Source organism: Bubalus bubalis, chromosome 9 (assembly GCF_019923935.1).
Source record: "Bubalus bubalis isolate 160015118507 breed Murrah chromosome 9, NDDB_SH_1, whole genome shotgun sequence".
In the NCBI taxonomy this organism is placed as follows: domain Eukaryota; kingdom Metazoa; phylum Chordata; class Mammalia; order Artiodactyla; family Bovidae; genus Bubalus; species Bubalus bubalis.
This window is the reverse complement of record NC_059165.1, coordinates 50,512,737-50,536,696: the sequence shown is the minus strand read 5'-3', so window position 1 is coordinate 50,536,696 and position 23,960 is coordinate 50,512,737. Positions and strand designations below refer to the sequence as shown.

Below are 23,960 nucleotides of genomic sequence, written 5' to 3'. Positions count from 1 at the left end.
CATAAGAGTGGTGTCATATGCATATCTGAGGTTATTGATATTTCTCCTGGCTTTTATAACAACTAAAATTTTTAAATTTTTATGGGTAAATCTAGTTGCAATCTATAAGGGAAAACAAGGATGTGATGAATACAGCATTCAGGATGACAGACTGGGAGAGGGTAAGCAGAAGCATGAGATCATAGTTAGATGCATGATATTGTCTAGATCCAGGATTCTGCTTTGAATGGTGGACTTGTGGGCACTTACTACATTAGCAAAAATAACTGATTACATAAATAAATAAAAATGAAGCATGCATGGACCAATGATGACAGTATCTCATGAAACAAGGATTAGGATTAATCCAAATTTTGTCCACTTGAGGTCCTAATTTATTAAAGAAATGTAAGTGTTAGGCCCGCTTTGTAAAATGTGTTCAATAAACATTCACTGTCATCGTTGACTATTATTATCAGCATTATTCGCAAACCCCTAGCCAGACATCCTCAGTGTCTGTTGCAGGCAATTGGTGAGATAGTTCCTCAAACTCAAACTTCTCAGAACAGCAAGCCCAGCTCCATCTAGGCCTCAGACCAGGCACCCATCCTATGAAGGGACACTAGTGGGGAGTGGTCATGAGTAGATCACTGGTGGTTCTACCAAGCTTCAGAGATAGGGAACCTCTTTTAGAAGAAAGTGGCCAGAAAGAATTATGATGTGACAGTTAGGAGTTTAGGCCCCAGACTTAGGTCTAGGTTCTTTTTGCCATGTGCCTTTAAACAAACAATTGAGCCTCTCTGAGCCTCGCTTGGTTTATGTATAAAACAGAGGGTAGGAACAGTAACTACCTCACAGGGCCATTATGAGAATTAAATGAGGTAATCCATGCAAAATGCTTAGCATAACATCTGGAACATCACTTAAGGGCTCAAAAACACCCCCTGCCTTTATCATCCGGTATCCCAGGCCACCCCATTCAGTGAAGGAGACGGTAGGGACTTCCACCAAGCGGAAACAGCTGCCATCTTGTGTGTGAGGGCTGAGCATGTGTGTGTCACAGTTTTCCACTTCCTCCTGGAACCATTTCCTTTGTGAGCCAAACAGGGAGGAATCTGCACACAAAGGAACAATTCTGGGAGAATCCAGCCCCACTGCCAAAAGCTATTTCCTTGCCCCACCCCACTCTTGTCTGGAAATGTCTTGATGAGGGGGAACTACCACTTCCCTGGCCACCCAGGGCTGAGAAACAAGGTGTTCAGAATGAGAGCTGTCCTGGTGGATGACAAGACATGGGCAGAGCTGCTGCTCAAAAGGCCATTAAGATGCAGGGCTTCCATGAGCTTGTCACCCCGGCCCACCTCCCAGAACAGAGTCACCCCAAAACATCCCCACAACCTGCTTCCCCACTGACCTGCCACCTCCCTGACCTTTTACCTTCCTGAAACAAGAGTACATCACAGAACTGTGCTACAGAGGATCCCCAGTAAGAATCCCCACAGTTTACAAACCCTTACCTCACCATTGCCCATTTCCCCTCCCACAAAGGATTCCCACACACAAGGATTCTAAATCCCTTCTTCCAGAAGAGGAAGATGATGCTCTGAGGGGCTGATTTACCTGATTCCACACTAGCAAGTGGGAGGAGTCAGAACACAAACCAGATACTCTCCTCAGTTCAGTTCAGTCGGTCAGCCATGTCAGACTTTGCAACCCCATTGACTGCAGCATGCCAGGCTTCCCTGTCCATCACCAATTCCCAGAACCTACTCAAACTCATGTCCATCACATCAGTGATGCCATCCAACCATCTCATCTTCTGTTGTCCCCTTCTCCTCTTGCCTTCAGTATTTCCCAGCATCAGGGTCTTTTCCAAAGAGTCGGTTCTCCTACCAAATCCCAAATCCTCCACTCTTCTTTTCCACCTCCCTCAGGATTCTGGGTTTCTCTCCCAAGGAGTCATACTGTACTATTCTCTTCAGCATAAAGGATATTCCGTTTCCTGCATAAGCTGTAATTATCACACACAAAAGCCTTTCAAGGTGACCTCGACAACCCTCTGCCTGCCTCACACAGGAGCTATATTTAACTCCTGGAAAGCAGTCAGCACAAGGCATTGGCTTTGCAGCTGGGTTTCTTTGCTGCTCCTTTTCTATTCTTTTCTAGCCCACATGAACCACGGTCTTCCCTGTATGCTCTGGGACAACAGGATGTATTTGTTTTAGCAATCAACAATGCTAGTCCAACCAGTGAGGTCCCCTCCAGCGTCCCGCCCACTGTTTGGCCTTCATTTGGATTCCGTGAAGAGCTTGTAAATTCAGAGGAAAGAAGTGAGACATCTTCATGGCCCCAGATGGGTAGATCTGCAATAACTTGGAAGAAACTGGGCAGAGGAATGAGGCATTTCTGTACCCATGAAGTGAGGGGTCAATTCCCTCAGCCTCACCTGTGTGGCCGGGGGCCTCTCTGCAGAGTTAATGCAGGACTTAGCATAGATGCACGCAGCATTCTATAGGAGCACAGGGAAAGGCATCTCCAAATGGCCTCAGGATTCTTCCCATTCTGCAGTTCTCAGTTCCCACATCTGTAAGAATTAAGTTATGAATTTCATTAAGAATTTACCAAAATTCATAATTTAATTATGTAAAGAACACATGTAAATCTCTTAAAGCAGGGTATGACATATAATAGTAAAGGAATAATAATGTAAACAGCTAACATGTACCAAGTATTTACTATGTGCCAGACACTGTTTTAGGCACATTCTCACTGTACTAGGGCCCACTGTTGAGGTAGATAAGCTTCACAGGTCACCAATGATGTACATCAGGCAGTTATGTAATTATCCCAAAGGTATACAGCTAGAAAACGGGAACAAGACTTAAACTCACATAGTTCCTGTATTAATGTTACTATGTTAGGATTAAAATCCACAAACTACAAAACATGCATCGCTAAACCAACTGGAAACCATATTCACACGAGGGGTACAAGTTCAAACAAACAGGGTTTGGGGAGCTTAGCCACATGAGAAATTGGGCTTCTGCTCCCTTTTGTACCCTGGGCTTTTTGCTACCTGTTTTTTTTTTTGTTTTTTTTTCTTTCAAGCATCTTTTTTATTATCCTGAGTCACCATGAGACCAAACATGGTTAACTAGACATTAACTAGTTGTCATTGTTATTTAGTCGCTCAGTCGTGTCCAATTCTTTGCAACCCCCTGGACTGCAGCACACCCAGGCTTCCCTGTCCTTCACCATCTCCTGGAGCTTGCTCAAACTCATGTCCATCGAGTTGGTGATGCCATCCAACCATCTCATCCTCTGTCGTCCCCTTCTCCTCCTGCCTTCAATCTTTCCCAGCATCAGGGTCTTTTCCAATGAGTCAGCTCTTCGCATCAGGTGACCAAAGTATTCGAGTTTCAGCATCAGTCCTTCCAATGAATGTTCATAATTGATTTCCTTTAGAATTGACTGGTTTGATCCCCTTGCAGTCCAATGGACTCTCAAGAGTTGTCTCCAACACCACAGTTCAGAAGCATCAGTTCTTCAGCACTCAGCCTTTCTTATGGTCCAACTCTCATATCCATACATGACTACTGGAAAAACCATAGCTTTGACTAGACAGACCTTTGTTGGCAAAGCAATGTCTCTGCTTTTAAATTTGCTGTCTAGGTTTGTCATAGCTTTTGTCTAACTAGCTGTTGGACTTTATCAACTCTTAAGAAAACTTTGCTTCAAGAATTTACTCATTCCACAAATACTTAAGCACGTATTCTATGTCAGGCACTAGCAAAAGTTGGCCCTATTCTTACCCTCAAGAAGTTAAGGCTCAAGTGGGGGAAACAGATGCTAATCAGAGATATACCAGATGCTAATAAGAGATATACGTATTTAAGTACAGCCATCCTCTGGGATCTGCAGGGAATTGGTTCCAGGACCTTCACCAACACCAAAATCTTCAGATACTCAATTCCCTCACAGTCAGTCCCATGGGTTCTGCATCCTCAAGTTTTTCATCCAGGGATCCAACCAGAGAGCCAGTGAAAAGTGTAACATTTCACCACAAGAAGTACCACAGGGAGAGTGATGCTATGACAGCATAAAATAGGGGGAGTGCATGTGGTCAGGAGGACAGTGAAGGTCTGTGAGAAAGTCATGAGTGAGTAGAGGGCTGGAGGGGGCCATTGCTGGTTAGGAGGAGAAGGGAATTCTGACAGGAAGAGGGAACCACATATGCAGAGACCTGGGGTTAAGAGGCTGAGGAACAGAGCAGAAAGCAGCCTGGAGAAAGGTCTGTCTGGAAGGGCATGCAGGGTTGGAAGGCCATAGAAAAGTCTCCTCTTTCCTTCCTTCCTCCTACCCAACTGTTGAGACCACCTCTACTAAGTATACTGCTTTCCTTTCTAAGGTGAGTTAACTCCCCACTGCTATAATGGGTAATACCTCATTGACATGCTAGGCTGTTACAACAGTTTACTAAATGTCATCTCTAAAATCATAAAACCACATTCTGACAACTCTTCCTATTTTTCATTTTTCAACCACATTGTTTGCATTTTCTCTGACTTTGATAACAAAGAAGGATGAGTTGTTTCTGTCCTAAAGAGGCTTGTCAAGTAGTGAAGTGGGGAAAAGAGAAATTGGTTTCCTCCTACTGCTTTGCATTTAATGAGATTATAACTTGCAAGCTGTTTCCAAGCATTTTTGTAAATTTCAGAGACTAAAAGGTGCCCGGGAATGAGATCACAAGTCAAAGAGCCCACCAGCTGACTAGGTAGGAACCCAAACAGGGTTTCTTATTCCTGTGGCTTGCTGAAGATGTATTATTTACTTGCTTTTTGTCATGGAAATTAGACCTTTTACCTTTCAGATCTCTAAATAAATCTGACCTTCTTTGCACTGGGAGCCCATACTGGTTGTAATGGAGGCCTTTTGCTTCAAGGTTTCACTTAGGCTGCACCAGGGATGTAGTCCTGGGAACAGGTGGCAGTGCTTTTTGCCTGTGGCTTAAATTTCTGCTCTCTACCACCTCATGCTGTTTTCACTTAGGTGGGGAGGGTGGAGAAGCAGAGAGAAAACTGATCTTAGTCTTAGTTGGGTATTCACCAGGAACAATAAGCACAGAGTGGTATAACCTTAGATAAATTTTTAAATAGGTTTCTAATTTTATTTGACAAACTTTTTTGCATCCCTGTGAACAGTTATCAACTCTCTTGGATTTCTATACCCCTCTGTCCCATCTGGTAAAAAAAAAAAAAAAAATGAAGACTTATAACAATGATTAGACTATTTCTCCCTGGTTCTTCTTGATTGGAATTCACTGTACCTCCCTAAGGCTCAACTAAACCAAACAAGATCAATGAAATGTATTCATGGTTCTAAATAAAATCTAGTCATAAAAGGAAACCCTGTCCTGATGCCCCATCTGCCCACAGACAGCAGAGATGACCTGGACCAGGAGCAAAGATGGGAGGTGGGTTGGGTAGAAACTAGTGGAGATTCTTCCTGGGATGGCAGGGACAGGATTCTGGGCTGTATCACTGCCCCTCCAGCTGAAAGATGCTGTCCCTCCACATGGCATGGAGGGAGTCCTTGGGAGGAGAGCACTCTGAGAAAAGGGGCTCTACCACCTCCAATTGCCATAACCACACACACTCAGTGTCAGGCCCAGGGCCGTGAACAGTCCATGTGGGGGGTGGGGGGGGGGGGCACTTGCAGAATCCCACAATGTCCTCCTGCCCTGGGAACTCCCTTCCCTTGTGCCTAGCACACCTGAATCTGTTGGAGGGTTACACAAATGAAGAGAACGCCATTGAGATCACTGAGCACCATATGTATCTTTTTATTTCATCTCTATAGTGATCATGCGCAGAAGCTACTGTTTTACCCCCACTGTTTACAGATGAAGAATTGAACGCTAAGGGAAGTTAAGACATTTCCCCAAGCAGGAAATGGAAAAGCTGGGTGGGGGCCCAGATTGTGTATACCCTGAGCTCTCAGCCACTCTTCTATGACTTATATAAGCATCAAACCTAGTGTAAATTTAACACTAGATATTCTTATTTTCAGTTAGTTGTGTGACTGTAGCTAAGTCAGATAAACTCTTGAACCCTCATGTTCCACATCTTTAAAATCAGAATGTTGGAATGGGTCATCAAAATATTCAATGAATGGATGCTTGTTGGGCATCTACTGTGATTGAGGCACAGATTAAGACATGTCCTCACAAAGTCTGTTACCACAACTATAGCAGATCTGTCACTAAATACTATCTGGTCAATACTCTGGAGTGTGCACATTTCTGGGGAATATTGGGAAGCAACAGCAACAATAATATGGCCCTGTTGATGGCTCCAGGCACAGCACCGAACAAAGTGCTCTGCAAGCATAATCTTAACCTAGTTACCCCAGCCTAGGAGGCTGGGACCCTAGTATTCTCACTTTACAGATGAGAAAACCATGGCTCAGAGCTATCTAATGTGCCCATCTTTGTACAACTTGGAAGTGCCAACACAAGAAGTCCAGCTCAGAGGTCTTGCCCCAAAGCCCTAATCACTGTGCTCTCTCAAGCAAGACTTCATGTTCCAGCTAGTTACAGTCGTCTGCAGGGGCTCTTATTCCCACCTTCACTCAATTGTTTCAGAGAAATGTCTAATGACAATTTGTTAAGGAATGAGGGAGGTCTTCCCACAGTCTTTATTTTCATGGACATGTCCTCTAGTAGGTTTTCTGGTGGCGTATTTTTCAGAGGTTGAACCTCGGAATCACCTGGAATACTCCTTAAAAATGTAGATTCCTGGGTCCTAGTATAGAGCCTACTGAATGAAACCCCTGGGAGAGGTATGACCATTTGTCATAAGCATTATATCATTATATATATATGATTTCTCTCCAAATTAAATTCTTTGATAGCTTAAATCCTTGTGGTTTGAATTCTACGGTATTAAAGATGAAGGTACTCTCAAAGGCACATCTGTATTCACCACACCTGAAAGCTAGCTTTGGGGGGAGAGTTCCTTATCGTCTTTAAAGAACAGAGGACTGGCCAAAAGCTTTCTTGTAACCACGATGTAGAAGCTTCTCCCTGGGATGACGTTCTGCTGGTAAGTCAGGTATAAGCTTGAATCACTTGTTTTTTTCCTCTGAGATCAACATAGTTAGGGTTCTAAAGTTCAGTGGGCTCAGTGGAGAAAGGCCCACTGAGCAGGATCTCAGCCTCACAATAAGGGTCTCCCACTCATCCAGTGAGAGGACTTCCAGATCAAAACCCCCAGTGACCCAGCTCAGCAAGCACGCTTTGAGGGGCCACCCACCTCCTCCCTGCCCCAACCTGGCCTCCCTTTCTCTGAGCCCAAGTTCTCTGATAGAGGATTCAGGAGTCACAGGGAAATGCAAGCTTTGAAGTCAGAGAGCCTGACTTTACAGCTTACTGGCTGGGTGACCTCAATTCTCTAAGCCTCTGCTTCCTCCCTCATAGAACACAGAGACCGAGGATTAAATGAGATGATGTGTGTTAACTGCCCAGCATAATGGTAACTGCTCAGCTCAAGGAACGGTTCTTGCTCACTAAAGCTACAGGCTGAGCTTTCTTCCAGGGCTCACTCTCCCTCCACCATCTGCCGCCCACCACTTCCTTAAAGGCTCCAGAAACCAATGCCACCAAGACGAAGCAGCTCCTCACTCCCCATGTGCTTCTCCCAGATTCACTCAGCTCCCTCCTTTGCTCTATTTGGACTCTTGTGATCACAGCTCAGTTAAACGAAAAACACTTAGAAGTCAAGGGCCCATGTTAGAAATCCTATCAAGTACCAGGAAAAACAAAAGCAAAAAAGGGTGTTATAATGCTTGAGTACTTAAACTCGTGTTTTTAAATGCACGAATCTCACTCGGAAACTACCTGTCCTCACTTTAGAAGCAGGAGAGCTTTTAGAAGCCAGAATGCTGCCACTAGAGGCACTTGCTGATAGCAGCAAGAGGAAATTTGTGAGATAAAACCTCACAGACGAAAGAGAGGGAGATAGGAAGAGGAGGAAGGAGGGAGAAACAGACAGACTGATTTAAGGAATACAAAGGCTTAGCAATCTGAGATCATTTATTGAAGGACAGCAATTCTCAGAAAGATGTGGCTGGGGACAGGAATGCTTGGGGGTCCCCAAGATGCTTTCCAGGGGTACCCCCAAGGTCACACCTACTTTTACATAGTATTGAGACCTTACATGCCCTCTTCATTCTCATTCTCTTACGGGTACACAGCAGAGTTTTCCAAAGGCTATATGATGTGTGACAGTGTGGTAGCTTTCAAGGTTAATGAGATGTGTGACTATGTATTTTTTTCAATTTTTCAATGTTTTCAATTCAAGCTTTTCTCAGTTTTCAGTTCAGTTGCTCAGTAGTATCCAACTCTTTGTGACCCCATGGACTGCAGCACATCAGGCTACCTTGTCCATCACCAACTCCTGAAGCTTGTTCAAACTTATGTCCATCAAGTCAGTGATACCATCCAATCATCTCATCCTCTGTCATCCCCTTCTCCTCCCACCTTCAATGTTTCCCAGCATCAGGGTCTTTTCCAATGAGTCAGTCCTTCACATCAGGTGGCCACAGTATTAGAGTTTCAGCTTCAGCATCAGTCCTTCCAATGAACATTCAGGACTGATTTCCTTTAGGATGGATTGGTTGAATCTCCTTGCTGTCCAAGGGACTCTCAAGAGTCTTCTCCAACAACACAGGTCAAAAGCATCAATTCTTCAACACTCAGCTTTATAGTCCAACTCTCACATCCATACATGACTACTGGAAAAATGATAGCTTTGACTAGATGGACCTTTGTTGGCAAAGTAATGTCTCTGCTTTTTAATATGCTGTCTTGGTTGGTCATAGATTTTTCTTCCAAGGAGCAAGCATCTTTTAATTTCATGGCTGCAGTCACCATGTGCAGTGATTTTGGAGCCCAAGAAAATAAAGTCTCTCACTATTTCCATTGTTTCCCCATCTATTTGCCATGAAGTGATGGGACTGGATGCCATGATCTTAGTTTTCTGAATATTGAGTTTTAAGCCTACTTTTTCACTCTCCTCTTTCACTTTCATCAAGAGGCTCTTTAGTTCTTCTTTGCTTTCTGCCATAAGGGTGGTGTCATCTGCATATCTGAAGTTATTGATATTTCTCCTGGCAATCTTGATTCCAGCTTGTGCTTCATCCAGCTTGGCATTTCGCATGATGTACTCTGCATATAACTTAAATAAGCAGGATGACAGTATACAGCCTTGATGTACTCCTTTCCCAATTTGGAACCAGTCTGTTAGAACTATGTCTAGTTCTAACTGTTGCTTCTTGGCCTGCATACAGATTTCTCAGGAGGCAGGTAAGGTAGTCTGGTATTGTCCCATCTCTTTAAGAATTTTCCATAGTTTGTTGTGATCCACACATTCAAAGGCTTTAGCAGAGGTAGATGCTTTTCTGGAACTCTCTTGCTTTTTCGATGATCCAGTGGATGTTGGGAATTTGATCTCTGGTTCCTCTGCCTTTTCTAAATCCAGCTTGAACATCTGAAGTTCATGGTTCACATACTATTGAAGCCTGGCTTGGAGAATTTTGAGCACTACTTTGCTGGCATGTGAGATTAGTGCAGTTGTGCAATAGTTTGAACATTCTTTGGCATTGCCTTTCTTTGGGATTGGAATGAAAACTGACCTTTTCCAGTTCTGTGGCCACTGCTGAGTTTTCCAAATTTGCTGGCATGTTGAGTACAGCACTTTCTCAGCATCATCTTTTAGGATTTGAAATAGCTCAACTGGAATTCCATCACCTCCACTAGCTTTGTTCGTAATGATGTTCACTTTGCATTCCAGGATGTCTGGCTCAAGGTGAGTGATCACACCATCGTGGTTATCTAGATCATGAAGACCTTTTTTGTATAGTTCTGTGTATTCTTGCCACCTCTTAATATCTTCTGCTGCTGTTAGGTCCATACCATTGCAATCCTTTCTTGTGCCCATTTTTCATGAAATGTTCTCTTGGTATCACTAATTTTCTTGAATAGATCTCTAGTCTTTCCTATTCTATTGTTTTCCTCTATTTCTTTGCATTGAGCACTGGAAGGGTTTTTTATCTCTCTGTGTTATTCTTTGGAAGTCCGCATTCAAATAGCTATATCTTTCCTTTTCTGCTTTGCATTTCACTTCTCTTCTTTCCTCAGCTATTTGTAAGGCCTCCTCAGACATCCATTTTGCCTTTTTGCATTTCTTTTCTTGGGGATGGTCTCGATCACTGCCTCCTGTACAGTGTCATGAACCTCCGTCCATAGTTCTTCAGGCACTCTATCAGATCTAATCCTAATTGAGATCTGATTCTCAATTTTAAGTGATGTTAAACTCATACTGGTTTCCCCAGTAGCTCAGTGGTAAAGAATCCACCTTCAATGCAGGAGACTTGGGTTCAATCCCTGGGTCAGGAAGATTCCCTGGAGGAGGAAATGGCAAGCCACTCTAGTATTCTTGACTGGAAAATTCCATAGTGTAGCAAAGAGTCAGAGACAACAGAGCACGCATGCATGAAAAGCCAATACTGGTAGATACAACTCACAACAAAAGCTCTTTGGGGGTCTTCAATAATTGTTAAAATTGTACAGTAACCTTGAGGCCAGAAAATTTCACAACCACTGGTAGAGAGATAAACAGCCACTGCACCCTGTAACCTTGACACCCCTGCAAGATAGCAGAGCAGTGTCAGAGATTTTCAGACATGAACCACGGCTGCAGGCCACAGGAAAGTTCCTATGGTTACCCTGTGGTGCCTTCCTTATAGCATTTCCACAGCCTCCCTGGTGACAAATTAATTTCTAATATGTGTGTGTGTCTGTCTGTGTATGACAGGGATGGAGGAGAAATACAGTGGGAGAGAGAGAGGGTGATACCCCAGAACAGTATCTTATTCATTTTCTAATTTCCCCAAGTGGCCAGACTGGCACAAAATTAGAGTAAATCAGGAAATATTTTGGAATTGAGTTACTGACTTTTGGTATGTCTGTTGGTGCCAAAGAGGTTTGTGTTTCCATTTGAAAAGATTTCCTCCAAAACAGATACAACTTGGCCAAAAAAAAAAAGTGAAGTCTCTTCAGTTCAGTTGCTCAGTCATGTCTGACTCTTTGCGACACCATGGACTGCAGCACACTAGGCCTCCCTGTCTATCACCAACTCCCAGAGTTTACCCAAACTCATGTCCATTGAGTCGGTGATGCCATCCAACCATCTCTTCCTCTGTTGTCCCCTTTTCCTCCTGCCTTCAATCTTTCCCAGCATCAGGGTCTTTTCAAATGAGTCAGCTTGTCGCACAGGAGGCCCAAAGTATTGGAGTTTCATCTTCAGCATCAGTCCTTCCAATGAACACTCAGGACTGATCTCCTTTAGGATGGACTGGTTGGATCTCCTTGCTGTCCAAGGGACTCTCAAGGGCCTTCTCCAACAACACAGGTCAAAAGCATCAATTCTTAGGCACTCAGCTTTCTTTATAGTAACTCTCACATCCATATATGACTACTGGAAAACCATAGCCTTGACTAGACTGACTTTTGTTGGCAAAGTAATGTCTCTGCTTTTAAATATACTGTCTAGGTTGGTCATAACTTTCCTTCCAAGGAGTAAGCGTCTTTTAATTTCATGGCTGCAGTCACCATCTGTAGTGATTTTGGAGCCCCCAAAAAATAAAGTCAGCCACTATTTCCACTGTTTCGCCATCTATAGTCGTGTCCAACTCTTTGTGACCCCATGGACTATAACCTATCAGGCTCCTCCGACCATAGGATTTTCCAGGCAAGAACACTGGAGTGGGGTGCCATTTACTTCTTCAGGGGATCTTCCTGACCCAGGGATCAAACCCGGGTCTCCTGCATTGCAGGCAGATGCTTTACCATCTGAGCCACCAGGGAAGCTAAAACCTGGCTAAAATGACTTTAAACAATTTTTTGCTTCAAAGAGAGAGCCCTTCCCTTCCAGAACCCTTGCCCAGTGGCACCTCAGAGGGTGCCAGCTCCTTTCACTTGAGCTCTGGAGTGATGCCTGGAGGTGTACCACACAGCAGCTCCAGGAATCATGCAAACCTGGGATCAGCCCGGCTCCTCCTCTTTTGAGCTGTGCTACCATCTCACAGGTCCCCTCAGCTTGAGAGTCAGCTCCTAGAAAATAGGTATCCTGGAGGACCTACTCACAGGTGTGCTGCAGGGATGAGATAAAACATGGCATGGAAAGCCCCTACTCAGAGCCCAGCGCTAGAGAGCACCAACGAGGTAAGGGCTGTCAGTAACAGCCTCGAGCTCATTTCCAACAAATTTGGGGTGATTTTGGAATGGCACAGAAAGATTACATCATCATATTTTTCCAATGAGTGCTACTCTCTGTACATAAAATTTCTGTTCTTTAAAAAGTCCTCATGTGGTCATCTCTCCATTCCCTCTCTCATCTAACACATATAGAGCACCCAGTCTGAGCAGGTGAACTAGATGCTAAGGAAGCTAAGACTCACAGTTCACACCTCCCAGAGCCCACAGCCTCCCCTCTTCCTGAGGGAGACAGACATGCAGACCTCACAGCACAGATCAGCATGGCAGATACTATAGTGACAGAATTCATAGCTGACTTGGGGTGGGATTTACTATGTACGGGCAAGGCACTTTCCATACATGATACTGTGAGGCAAGTGCTGTTATTTCCCCTTTACAGAGGGGGAAATTGAGTCATATAGGTTAAGCAACTTGACAAAGGTCCCATGGCTGATGAATAACAGAGCCTGAACATGAACCCAGGAAATCTGGCTCCAGGACTGATTCTGTTATGCTTCATGTTACAGCCCCTCTTACACAACCCGACCTGTAGCTGCAAGTCAGTCTCACCTCTTTCTCAGGAGGTCCTAGTGGGGAGAAGCACATGGATTTGGGAGTCAAGAGACCAGGGCTTAAATCTTGACTCTTCTGCTTGTCCATGTAACTTTAAGCAAGTTACTTACCTTCTCTGAACCTTAGTTTCTTCATCCAAAAAATGGGCTTGATCATCAGACCAAGCTCAACTTGGTAGGGCCCTATAAAATACTGCAAAGCAATGTAAGTGCTATAGTATAAAGTACAAAGTGAGGAAATTCTGTTGAGGCTCTGCTGGCTGTATGGCCCTGGAGAAGCTGTTTAACCTCTCTGAGCCTTAGCTGCATCCTCCACGTGATGGAGATAATAAAATACATGGCATGAGATTTAAGTAAGACAATATGTATGAAAGGGATTAGCACAGTTGGAAATAACTGTTCAATACACGTGAGCTCATATTATTATGCACAAGTGATTGGCAAGCTGCAAAGAGGGACAATACTACTTCTATAGAGAAGTCAGTCTTTGGCTCTAAGGCAAACCAAGTCCCAAGATACTGCTTTGGGACAGAGAGACATTGATGACATCATGGTCTTGGTATGCTTCAGTCTTTTTAAAGGACTCTGCTCTAGGCTTTGCAACTCTGTGTGGTCTCAGACCAGCAGCGTCAGTTTTAGCTGGGAGCTCGTCAGCAATGCAGAATCTCAGGCCCCACACCAGACCTCCCAAGTCAGAATCTGCATTTTGACAAAATCCCCTGGTAATTCCTTGTATTCACTCAAGTCTGAGAAACACTGGTGTAGCATAGAGAAAAGAACAGCAACAAGAGTTTTTGGCCAGGGGTGAGAAGGGTTAATGTTTAGTTTGGCTCCTGTCAAGTCACCGGAAACAGAAGGTTCCAGAGATTGAAGTGTATAGACTGATGGGACAGGAAGGCTTCCTTCCTGCCTTGTGTCCTGGACAGCCAGAGCTCCTGCCTGGGACCTGCACTGACCCTTGAGCTCAGGGAGGAAGGACCCTGGGCCTGCAGAGCAGAGGGCAGGCTGGGACAAACAGAGGGCTCGATGCCTCTGCTCAGACTACCTGGGAGGCTCAGTCCTCAGGCCAAGCCCAGATGAGGTCTGAGGAGGAGGAGCGGGGAGCAGGGAGGCCGGAAAAACGTCACAGTTAACTGAGCAGGGCTCTCCCAAGGGAGGCTGGTGGCCAGTGCTGGGACAGCTGTGTGAGGGCCTCTGAGGTCTCCATGTTGCCCTGGGCCCTGTCCTCTGGCTCCTGCTTCCCCGGGTCCCGCAGGGTGGGGGTGGGGCCCAGACCCTAGACACAGCCGTGACTGTGCTCCACGGGCTTCCTCCTCAGTGCTGGAGCAGCTCCTCCCCGAGCTCACAGGGCTGCTCAGCCTCCTGGACCACGAGTACCTCAGCGACACCACTCTGGAGAAGAAGATGGCCGTGGCCTCCATCCTGCAGAGCCTGCAGCCCCTCCCAGGTAGCCGTCAGTATGCTGCCCAGAGCTTCTCAAGAACCCTCAGTAACTCCCCAGGGCCTGCTGGCAGGAGGAAGGAAACCTCACAGCATGGCCATTCAGCTCTCTTCATGGTCTAACCAGTGTCCCCATGCACTCCAAGCTTCGTCCACCACAGCCCTGGCTGTGCTCCTGGTCCTCCTCCACCCCTGGCCCTCTACAAACTCACACAACACACATGCCATACACACTCATGTACACACCACTACCACACACTCACACACACACAACATGCTCTCACATAGACCTCACACAGTAACAAACACACATCACACATAACGTACCCCACATGCTCTATCACATGCAACACACTCACTTATCACATACACATAGCATATATGCACAACACTCACGCACACTCTGACAGACGTATCACATACACATCACACTGTCCTGCACTCAGATGCACGCTCACACACTCCCTCTTGGCTTTATGGGTAGTATGCCTGCCCCTCCATCTCCACTCGGGCCTTCCCTCTAACTCCCCACAGCCTCTCTGCCTCACTGTTTTCTCAGCAGCAAAGCTTCCTCCTCTGCTCCAGCCTTTCCCCAACCTCAAGTGAGCCCACAAGATGGTATGTGTAAATCAAGAGCTCAGTAAACTCTAAAGGGGCTGTGTCCTGTCCCGCAGGGTTGGAGGGGTCTGAGTGACATCGGGGGGGTCACCATTGGTTGAAACTGAGCCTCACTTCCCACGGACAATGTCCTCAGCCACTCTCACAGGACTGCTGGCGAATGAAAGGGTCAGCAGTTTGCCGACTGGCCCCCAGCTGTCCCCAAGGCAGCGCCTCTACTTTGTCCTCTATATTGGGCTCTGGGCATCCTTTCAATCAGAGAAGGAGATCCTCAATAACAATGGAAAAAAGGAAACAAAGTTTGAAGGCTTTGGAGATGATTTAGGATAAGCACATGCTTTGCTACCTGAGTGCTGTGTCCTGTGCGGGACAGAAGTCTGAGAGGGCGGGGGGGACTAGCCATCCTCAGCGGCAGCAGCAGTCCTGGGCCCCCACGCCCCTCCTCACTGCTGGCCTGCTCTCCTTCCCTCTCCTCCTTCCTCACAGCCAAAGAAGTCTCCTACCTGTATGTGAACACAGCGGACCTCCACTCTGGGCCCAGCTTCGTGGAGTCCCTCTTCGAAGAATTTGGTAAACTACTCTCTGCTGACCTCAGCTGGAATCTGTCCTTCCGGCTCATGCACATCATGCATGTCCACCACCTCAGTCTCTAGAAGGGTCCCCTGCATCTGGGTCTGGCTCTAACATTACAAAATTGAGTCACCTCAGAAAAGTCCCTTTGCCTCTCTGGGCCCTGCCAGGTCTGAAAGTCTAGTCAAAATCCATAGTCACAGGAAATCATCCCCTAGATTTGAGGAAGGGTAGGGATGTACACACAGGCCGAAGAATGCTGGCAACAGGGCCTTGTCTCGTCTGCTGCTAACATCCGTCTTAGTAGCTGCCTGGTCTCTGAGCTGAGCGGTCCGGCAGCTCAGCAGAAAATGGAGCTGTGAGGGACTAGCAGGGGCACCTAGCATATGGGAGCAGCCAAGCCAGGCTGCGTGCAGGGTGTGTGCAATCCCTGATCTATCCCAAGGGAGAACAGCACTATACAACACAGGGAGAAAGCTGTGGGTCAGATGAGAGGATTCATGGACTGACAGACTTTGGGAAAACACCATGCCTTCATTAAATAACCCTTGAAAACTTCCAAAGCAGTGTACCAAACTGCATTATCCCATTTGATTCCCTGATAACACTGGGATTATTGTGACCACTTTATGGATAAGAGGGATGAAGTCACTTGCCCCGGATTACTAATGGAGGAGGTGCTTGGGCTTCCTGATCCCAAATCTAGTCCTCTTCTCACTCTGCCGTGCTCATCCTCCACCTACTCTGTCCTAATGGCCCGACTCCCCATAGACTGTGACCTGAGCGGCCTTCAAGACATGCCAGAGGACGAGGCGGAGTCCTGCAAAGGAGCCAGTCCTGAGCCAGCCAAGAGTCCATCTCTGAGACACGTGAGTTCTTACACTCTCTGGCCCTCTTTTCCTCTGGAGGAGGTAGGGAAACTCTAAACTCTAATGCTGGGGATCCTCTTGACCATGAGAGATCTACTCTGTCTTCAGTGTGATGGTTAAGGGCATAAACAGCACTGTGAGAACATTTCAATGATTCATGATGACAAGCTCACTGTGCCAGTGCCGAGCAGGGATAATGTGGTAAACTGACCTGTCCCTTCAGGCCCAAAGGACATGCCCACCCCAACTTCTGATTTCAGGAGCACAGGAGGAGTGATGGGGAAAGCTCTGGATCACAAGATGGATGGCCTTTGCCTTCCTCCCTTCTGCTGTGTGGCAGATCACTTCCCGTCTCTGAGCCTGAGTTTTCACCTACAAAAATGAAGGTCTGGATCACAGACCAAAAATAAAGTTCCCAGCCTTTGGGGCCATGTAATTAGAGCAGGGGGCCCAAATCACATCAAACATTATCTGTTGACTGCATAATTCACTATCATCACCACCATAAATGGCACCAGTTGTTGACCACTCATCATGTCCTTCCAGTACTCCTGCCTGGAAAATCCCATGGCCGGAGGAGCCTGGTGGGCTGCAGTCCATGGGGTCGCTAAGAGTCGGACACGACTGAGCGACTTCACTTTCACTTTTCACTTTCACGCATTGGAGAAGGAAATGCCAACCCACTCAAGTGTTCTTGCCTGGAGAACCCCAGGGACGGGGAAGCCTGGTGGGCTGCCATCTATGGGGTCTCACACGACTGAAGCGACTTAGCAGCCGCAGCAGCAGCAGCATGTCCTTTCATATTCAGAGACTGCATCCTGCCTTCTAGGAGCTCCTGTCCCCCTCACCCCCAGGCCCGTCCCTGTCACCCTTCCTGCTCCCCATGCTCTCCTGGTCTTCTGGGTTTCACACACCTCCTCTGTCCTCTTTCAGACAGCTGACCTGCCTCCACCACTCCCCAACAGGCCTCCGCCTGAGGACTACTATGAGGAGGCCCTTCCCCTGGGACCTGGCAAGTCCCCTGAGTACATCAGCTCCCACAGTAAGTTCTGGTCCCTGAGGGTTGGGGGTGAGGGGGAGAAGGCTCCTGTCCTGAAGCTCCTGTGTGTCCTGCTGGGGCTAGAGCGCCAAGCCTGGCACCATTCCGCCATGCCCACCTACTGGGGAGGAGCGTGGGAGACCCTGACCTCTCCAGTGACAGCCTGGGTGGGCGGGCCAGTAGGCATGGCCTGGGGCTCAGGGCCTGGGGTTCCAGACCCAGTTCTATGTGACCTTGAACAAGCCTCTTCCCCTCTCTGGGCTTCTGTTCCTCTACCCTTGAAATAAGAAAGAGGGGCTAGATGCACACATATCAAGGTACTAGGGTGGAAGGTCACGAGTGCTGCAGCCTGGGTATAGGGACTTAGCATCACATACAAGAAACTCTATTACGGTTTTGGGTGATGCACCATGTGTAGTTGAGCCTGCATAAGATATCTGTGTCCCGGTATCCTATCATTTGGCAGCACAGAGGAATATTCTTCAACCATCAAAAAATACATGAGACGGGTCTGTCTGTGCTGATCAGAAATGAATCCCAGGATACATACTGGAAAAAAAAAATCAGAATACTGCATATAACATGATCCCATTTGCTTTTAAATAGGGTACTCACACATGCATTTAACAGTTTTTCTAGGATATGCAAGAAACTCTTGACAGTATTTTCCTATAGGAAATGAATGAGCAGAAATCTGGGTGAAAGGGAACATATTTTCCCATTCACACTCTTTTGTAGTGATTGTGCTTTTCATCATGTTGTAGTAAAATACACATGACATAGAACTGACCACTCCAACCATTTTCAAGTGTCCAGTCACTGGCGTTTAGTGCATTCACAGTGTTGCGTAGCCATCACCACCATCAAGTTCCCAAACATCTTCGTCAGTCCAGAAGGAAAGCCCATACCCAGTAAGCAGTCACTTCCTGTTCCCCTCTCAACCAATCTGCTTTGTCTCTATAATTTGCCTCATCTGAATATTCCATTTAAACAGAATCATACAATATCTGGCCTTTTATGTCTGCGTTATTTCATTCAGCATAGTGCTTTTGAGCTTCATTCATGTCACTGCATGTATCAGTACTTCCTTTTTATGGACAAATAATACTCTATTGTATGAATATACCATATTTCATTTATCCATCTGTCAGTTGATGGACATTTGGGTTGTTTCCATCTTTGGGCTATTATGATATATTATTCTTATGATTAATAAACTAGTTTAAACAAAACTAGTGAAATGGTGGACTTAGACCAGGTGATCCATGGCCCTCTTCAGACTTGGGACCTATGTCACTGCCAGCAGCTGTTTATATGAAGCAGCTGACTTTACTTTATCCACTTGAGGACAGAGAAGGAGGGGATGAAGTGCAGCTAGACCCTTAATCCCAGGACAAGCCCTCAGCTGGGTGAGGCTCTTTCCCCTCCCCAGAGAGCTCAGATGGGGCAGAGAAGTTGCCTCCTCGAGCAGCAGGGATCCTGGGGTGGGAGGGAAGGGAGTGCCTCAGGAAAGGCCAGGGACCTTGTCCAGGAAGAGAGCACCACGCCCGACAGGAAGTATCCTTCCCCTCTCACCAGCCTGCCAGGTGTCCGAGGGCTTTCGATGCTCCCTCCCTCTCCCCACTTGCGCCTCCTCCTTTCCCACCCTCACTCCTGGCCTGAGTACCCCAGTCCACCCCACAGGGATGTCTCTAGCATCTGAGACCTCAGGATGTCTGCTGGGAAAAGCAGGCTGTGAGCCTCACTTGAGAGATATAACTGGGCACCCCAGTCACTGGGAATTTGAGTGCTGCCATCCTCAGGAAAACAGTAGCGCTGAGAGCCCAGAGCAGTGCTCTGAGGAACAGCGTGGTGTGAGAGCAAGTTGGTCTGAAAGAAGGCAGGCTTCCTGGAGGAGGGGGTGGGCACCTGTCCCTTGAGCTGGCAACTTCAGTTCTGATCCAGGTTCTATCACTAGAAAAGTGTGTGGCCTCAGTTTCTTCATTTGTGAAGTGGGTCTGATACCTCCCTCCCTGCACTACAGAAATCAAGATATAATAGTTATAATGATGTCTAGCATTTGTCTAAGATGTTTTATGTGCCAGGGTTCATACTGAGAGTTCATATGCATTATATCACTAATCCAGGGTAGGAACTGTTCATGTCAATTTTATAGGTAAAGAATCTGAAATGTAGAGAAACTGTGTTTTCTTTCCAAGGTCACTCAGTAAATAATGGAGATAGATTTGAACTCAGATCTCATTAACCCCAAAGCACATGCCATTAACCCACTGAGCTTCAAAGTATGCTCCAGACACCATCCGTATTAAAATAATCTTAAATGTTAAAAAAAAAAATCTGATTCCTTGGAATTCCATACATTTTCTATTTTTACATATGCTTAAAACCATCCAGTTACATAGGTTTTTCCATAGTGCAGATTCCTCAGTTCAGCCCACACCAGTGATTCAGAATCTCTGGAGATATAGTTCAGGGATCTAAATTTTTTCTTCCTTTTTATTTATTTTTAATTGGAGGATAATTGTTTTACAGCATTATGTTGATTTCTGCCATATATCAACATGAATCAGCCATAAGGATGTGCATTTTTTAAAAGACCCCAAATGAATGTAAGTTGGTGCAGCCATTAAGGGAAAAATATGGAGGTTCCTCAAAAAACTAAAAATAAGAGTTATGATCTAGCAACCCCACTCCTGGGCATACACCTGGAGAAAACTCTAATTTGAAAAGATACATAGGCCTTCCCTGGTGGTCTAGTGGTTAAGAATCCACCTGCCAATGAAGAGGACATGGGTTCGATCCCTGATCCTGGAAGATGCCACATGCCACAGGGCAACTAAGCCCGTGTGCCACAGCTACAGAGCCCATATGCCCTAGAACCTGTGCCCTGCAACAAGAGATGCCACTGCAATGAGAAGCCTGCCCACTGCAACAAGAGAAAGCCTTAGGGCAACAACAAAAACCCAGCACAGCCAAACACAAATTAATAAATTTTTTGAAAAGAAAAAAGATACATGTAAGCCTGATGTTCATAGCAGTGTTATTTACAACAGCCAAGACATGGAAACAACCCAAATGTACATCAACAGATGAATGGATAAAGATATTATATACACACACACACACACACACACACACACACATGGAATATTACTAGGCCATAGGCAAAAAGAATGAAATAATGCCACTTGCAGCAGCATGCACAGACCCAGAGATTTGCATACTAAGTGAGGTACATCAGAGAAGGACAAATACCTGAAGATATTACTTATATGTGGAATCTAAAGTATGATACAAATGAACTTATTTACAAAACAGATACAGACTCAGACATAGAAAATAAACCTGTGGTTACCAAAGGGGAAAGGAGGGGATAAATTAGGAGTTTGGGATTTAATAGATCAAGCTAGTAAATACAAAACAGATAACCAGCAAGATCCTATGTATAGCACAGGGAACTATATTCAGTACTTTATAAAAATGGAAAAGAAAAATAAATTAAAAGACCCTTGGTAGTTGTGATATAAAATACAACTTAGGATACCTCCATTCCTATATTATACTGACTCCCATAAATGGGAAAAGCGCCAAAATTCAGCATTAGCAGCTATTGTATGTGTTGTATATATTCACTATTGTATGTGTTATTATTATTTCCTCTAGTCCACTTCCTCCTCTGCAGGTTTAGAAGGAGAGGAGGGAGTGGATGCATTAAGAAGTGAGCAGAGGGGCTGAGGTGGAAGAAGAGACAGGGGCAAAGCAGAAAGGGGGTCTGGGCCCAGGTGCTGGGACACCACTCCCTGCAGTCCAGTGACTGGAACTGTGACCATGACACACACCCACACAGAACACTGTTCTGGGGTCAGAGGAGAGAGGCTGACCACACTGTGCCTGGGAAGGTCAGAGGAAAGATCTTCGAGCTGGGTATTGGAGGCTGAGTAGGAATTTTCTAGCTGTTGCTAAGAGGGCACAGGGAAGAGCATGAACATAGGCCTGAAGTGTGACAGGGCCTGGTAGGGCCATTCTGGGTGACAGGAGCATAGGGAGCAGGTGTGGCCTAAGGCAGATGAGATACGGAGAGGAGGCCCCACACTCTAGCCAGGCAGTGACTAGAAGCTCCACTCCCTCTTCCTGAGGAGGACACCGTGTCCAAAATCTTCACCAGCCCTGGCACCTGGAGTCTGCCTGCATTTCTCCAAGTACTGCTCTTTCTGCCAACCCCACAGATGGCTGCAGCCCAGCCCACTCGCTTATGGACGGCTACTATGAGGATGCAGACAGCAGCTACCCCGCCACCAGGATGAACGGGGAGCTGAAGAATTCTTGTAAGTACTGGGTGGATGTTCAGTCCAGGTCTGTCCTCAGGGAGAGCAAACCTTGACCTGACCTTGGTGTGCCCATACCCACTGCCCCCCTCAACTCCCTGGGGTCACCACAGAGGCCGCAAAGCCCTTGTTCTCAGTGATCCTGGGGTTCAGTGGGAAGACTGCTGAGCGGAGTTAGGAGCCCCCGACGAAGCCCTTGCCCTGACTCTTGGTGACTGACCTTAAGCAAGTGATTTACTCTCCCTCAGCCTCCAGATTCCTCTGTATCAAACAGGGACTTGCTGAGGGCCATGAAAATGACCTGAGACAACAGATGCAAAGATGATGGGTAAAGACAATAGCTGATGTTTACTGAGCCCTCGGTGAGTGCCCAACACTCAGCTAAACGTTCTGCATTTGTTGCTGCTCACAATAGCCTAGTGAGGTGGGTATTATATTTTATTATGACCATTTCATTGATGAGGAAACTGAAGCTCTGAGAGGTAAAGTCACTGAGATCACAAAGCAAGTGGTAAATCTGAAAGACACAGGGCCCGTGTGGGAGCTAGGTCATTACCAGGATCACACCTCACACCCACCCCTTGGGCCCCAGAGCAGGGATATCTGCAAACGAGGAAGAAGGCCCACCTCCCCCCACGCCGGGTGACAGCACAGGGACAGGTCCTTTCCTGTGGCTCCTGCAGACAATGACTCTGACGCCATGAGCAGCTCCTACGAGTCGTACGACGAGGAGGAGGAGGAAGGGAAAGGGCCACAGCCCACACACCAGTGGCCCTCAGAGGAGGCGTCCATGCACCTGGTGAGGGACTGCAGGATATGTGCCTTCCTGCTGCGGAAAAAGCGCTTCGGGCAGTGGGCCAAGCAGTTGACCGTCATCAAGGAGGACCAGCTCCTGGTGAGTGGCCACAGACGACAGCCTCTTGGCCATACGTGGACTTGCGTGTGTGTGCGCATATGTGTGTGTGCGTGCAGGCATGCCTGCCTCTGTTCCTCTGGGTTTGCTTTGTGCACGAAGGCTCAAAGGACAGTTCTTCTGAGAACAGAGCTCTCCTACCCAGGCAGAATTTAAAAAAAAAAAACAATACAAAACGTGAAGAACTGATAGACTTTACCAAGTTTTGTTTTTCCAAAACATGATTTTTTTTTTATCACTTTAAAACAATGTTTATCATTTTTCACTAAGCAAATGTATTTACTTATAAACCTAGAAAAAAAAATGAAAAATGATTTTTTTTAAAAGATCCCATTGACCAAGAGCTAACTACTAGTAAGTTTTGATGCATAAACTTCTACCCTCATTTCCATACATCTGTCTTTTCTGAAACTGAGCCCATGTAATACTTGTTATTATATAACTTGAAACATTTTTTTTTAATTTGTCATGTCTCATCATTATCATTTCATAAAAGAAATACACCTTTAATTCCAAAGTAAGTATAAGGATGGACATTTTACCTGTTCAGTTCAGTTCAGTCGCTCAGTCGTGTCCGACTCTTTGCGACCCCATGGATCGCAGCACGCCAGGCCTCCCTGTCCATCACCAACTCCCGGAGTTCACTCAGACTCACGTCCATCAAGTCGGTGATGCCATCCAGCCATCTCATCCTCTGTCATCCCCTTATCCTCCTGCCCCCAATCCCTCCCAGCATCAGAGTCTTTTCCAATGAGTCAATTCTTCGCATGAGGTGACCAAAGTATTGGAGTTTCAGCTTTAGCATCATTCCTTCCAAAGAAATCCCAGGGCTGACCTCCTTCAGAATGGACTGATTGGATCTCCTTGCAGTCCAAGGGACTCTCAAGAGTCTTCTCCAATACCACAGTTCAATCAATTCTTCGGCGCTCAGCTTTCTTCACAGTCCAACTCTCACATCCATCCATGACCACTGGAAAAACCATAACCTTGACTAGATGGACCTTTGTTGGCAAGGTAATGTCTCTGCTTTTTAACATGCTATCTAGGTTGGTCATAACTTTCCTTCCAAGGAGTAAGCGTCTTTTAATTTCATGGCTGCAGTCACCACCTGCAGTGATTTTGGAGCCCCCCAAATAAAGTCTGACACTGTTTCCACTGTTTCCCCATCTATTTCCCATGAAGTGATGGGACCAGATGCCATGATCTTCGTTTTCTGAATGTTGAGCTTTAAGCCAACTTTTTCACTCTCCTCTTTCACTTTCATCAAGACGCTTTTTAGTTCCTCTTCACTTTCTGCCATAAGGGTGGTGTCATCTGCA

At 46.2% G+C, this 23,960-nt stretch overlaps 1 protein-coding gene and 1 long non-coding RNA gene across 7 annotated transcripts in view; one reads left to right on the top strand and one right to left on the bottom strand.

Moving 5' to 3' along the window:
- The window catches only part of LOC112586871, a 57,818-nt gene that overhangs the window by 368 nt on the left and 33,490 nt on the right, over positions 1–23,960 (bottom strand). For all 5 annotated transcript variants that reach the window (XR_006641394.1, XR_006641396.1, XR_006641395.1 and 2 more), the window contains exon 5: positions 2,426–2,563. This is a non-coding gene — a long non-coding RNA (uncharacterized LOC112586871). The remainder of the gene's footprint in view (positions 1–2,425; positions 2,564–23,960) is intronic.
- AFAP1L1 (actin filament associated protein 1 like 1) overlaps positions 1–23,960 on the top strand; it is a 73,734-nt gene that overhangs the window by 18,240 nt on the left and 31,534 nt on the right. The window contains exons 1-7 of one of the 2 annotated variants that reach the window (XM_044947491.2): positions 5,714–7,082; positions 14,186–14,314; positions 15,412–15,495; positions 16,267–16,364; positions 17,298–17,406; positions 21,630–21,728; positions 22,412–22,623. In XM_044947491.2, the coding sequence (XP_044803426.1) occupies positions 14,272–14,314; positions 15,412–15,495; positions 16,267–16,364; positions 17,298–17,406; positions 21,630–21,728; positions 22,412–22,623 (645 nt within the window). In that variant the 5' untranslated portion in view covers positions 5,714–7,082; positions 14,186–14,271. Of the gene's footprint in view, positions 1–5,713; positions 7,083–14,185; positions 14,315–15,411; positions 15,496–16,266; positions 16,365–17,297; positions 17,407–21,629; positions 21,729–22,411; positions 22,624–23,960 lie in introns of those variants that run through there. The other variant, XM_025292446.3, reaches the window with a different exon arrangement.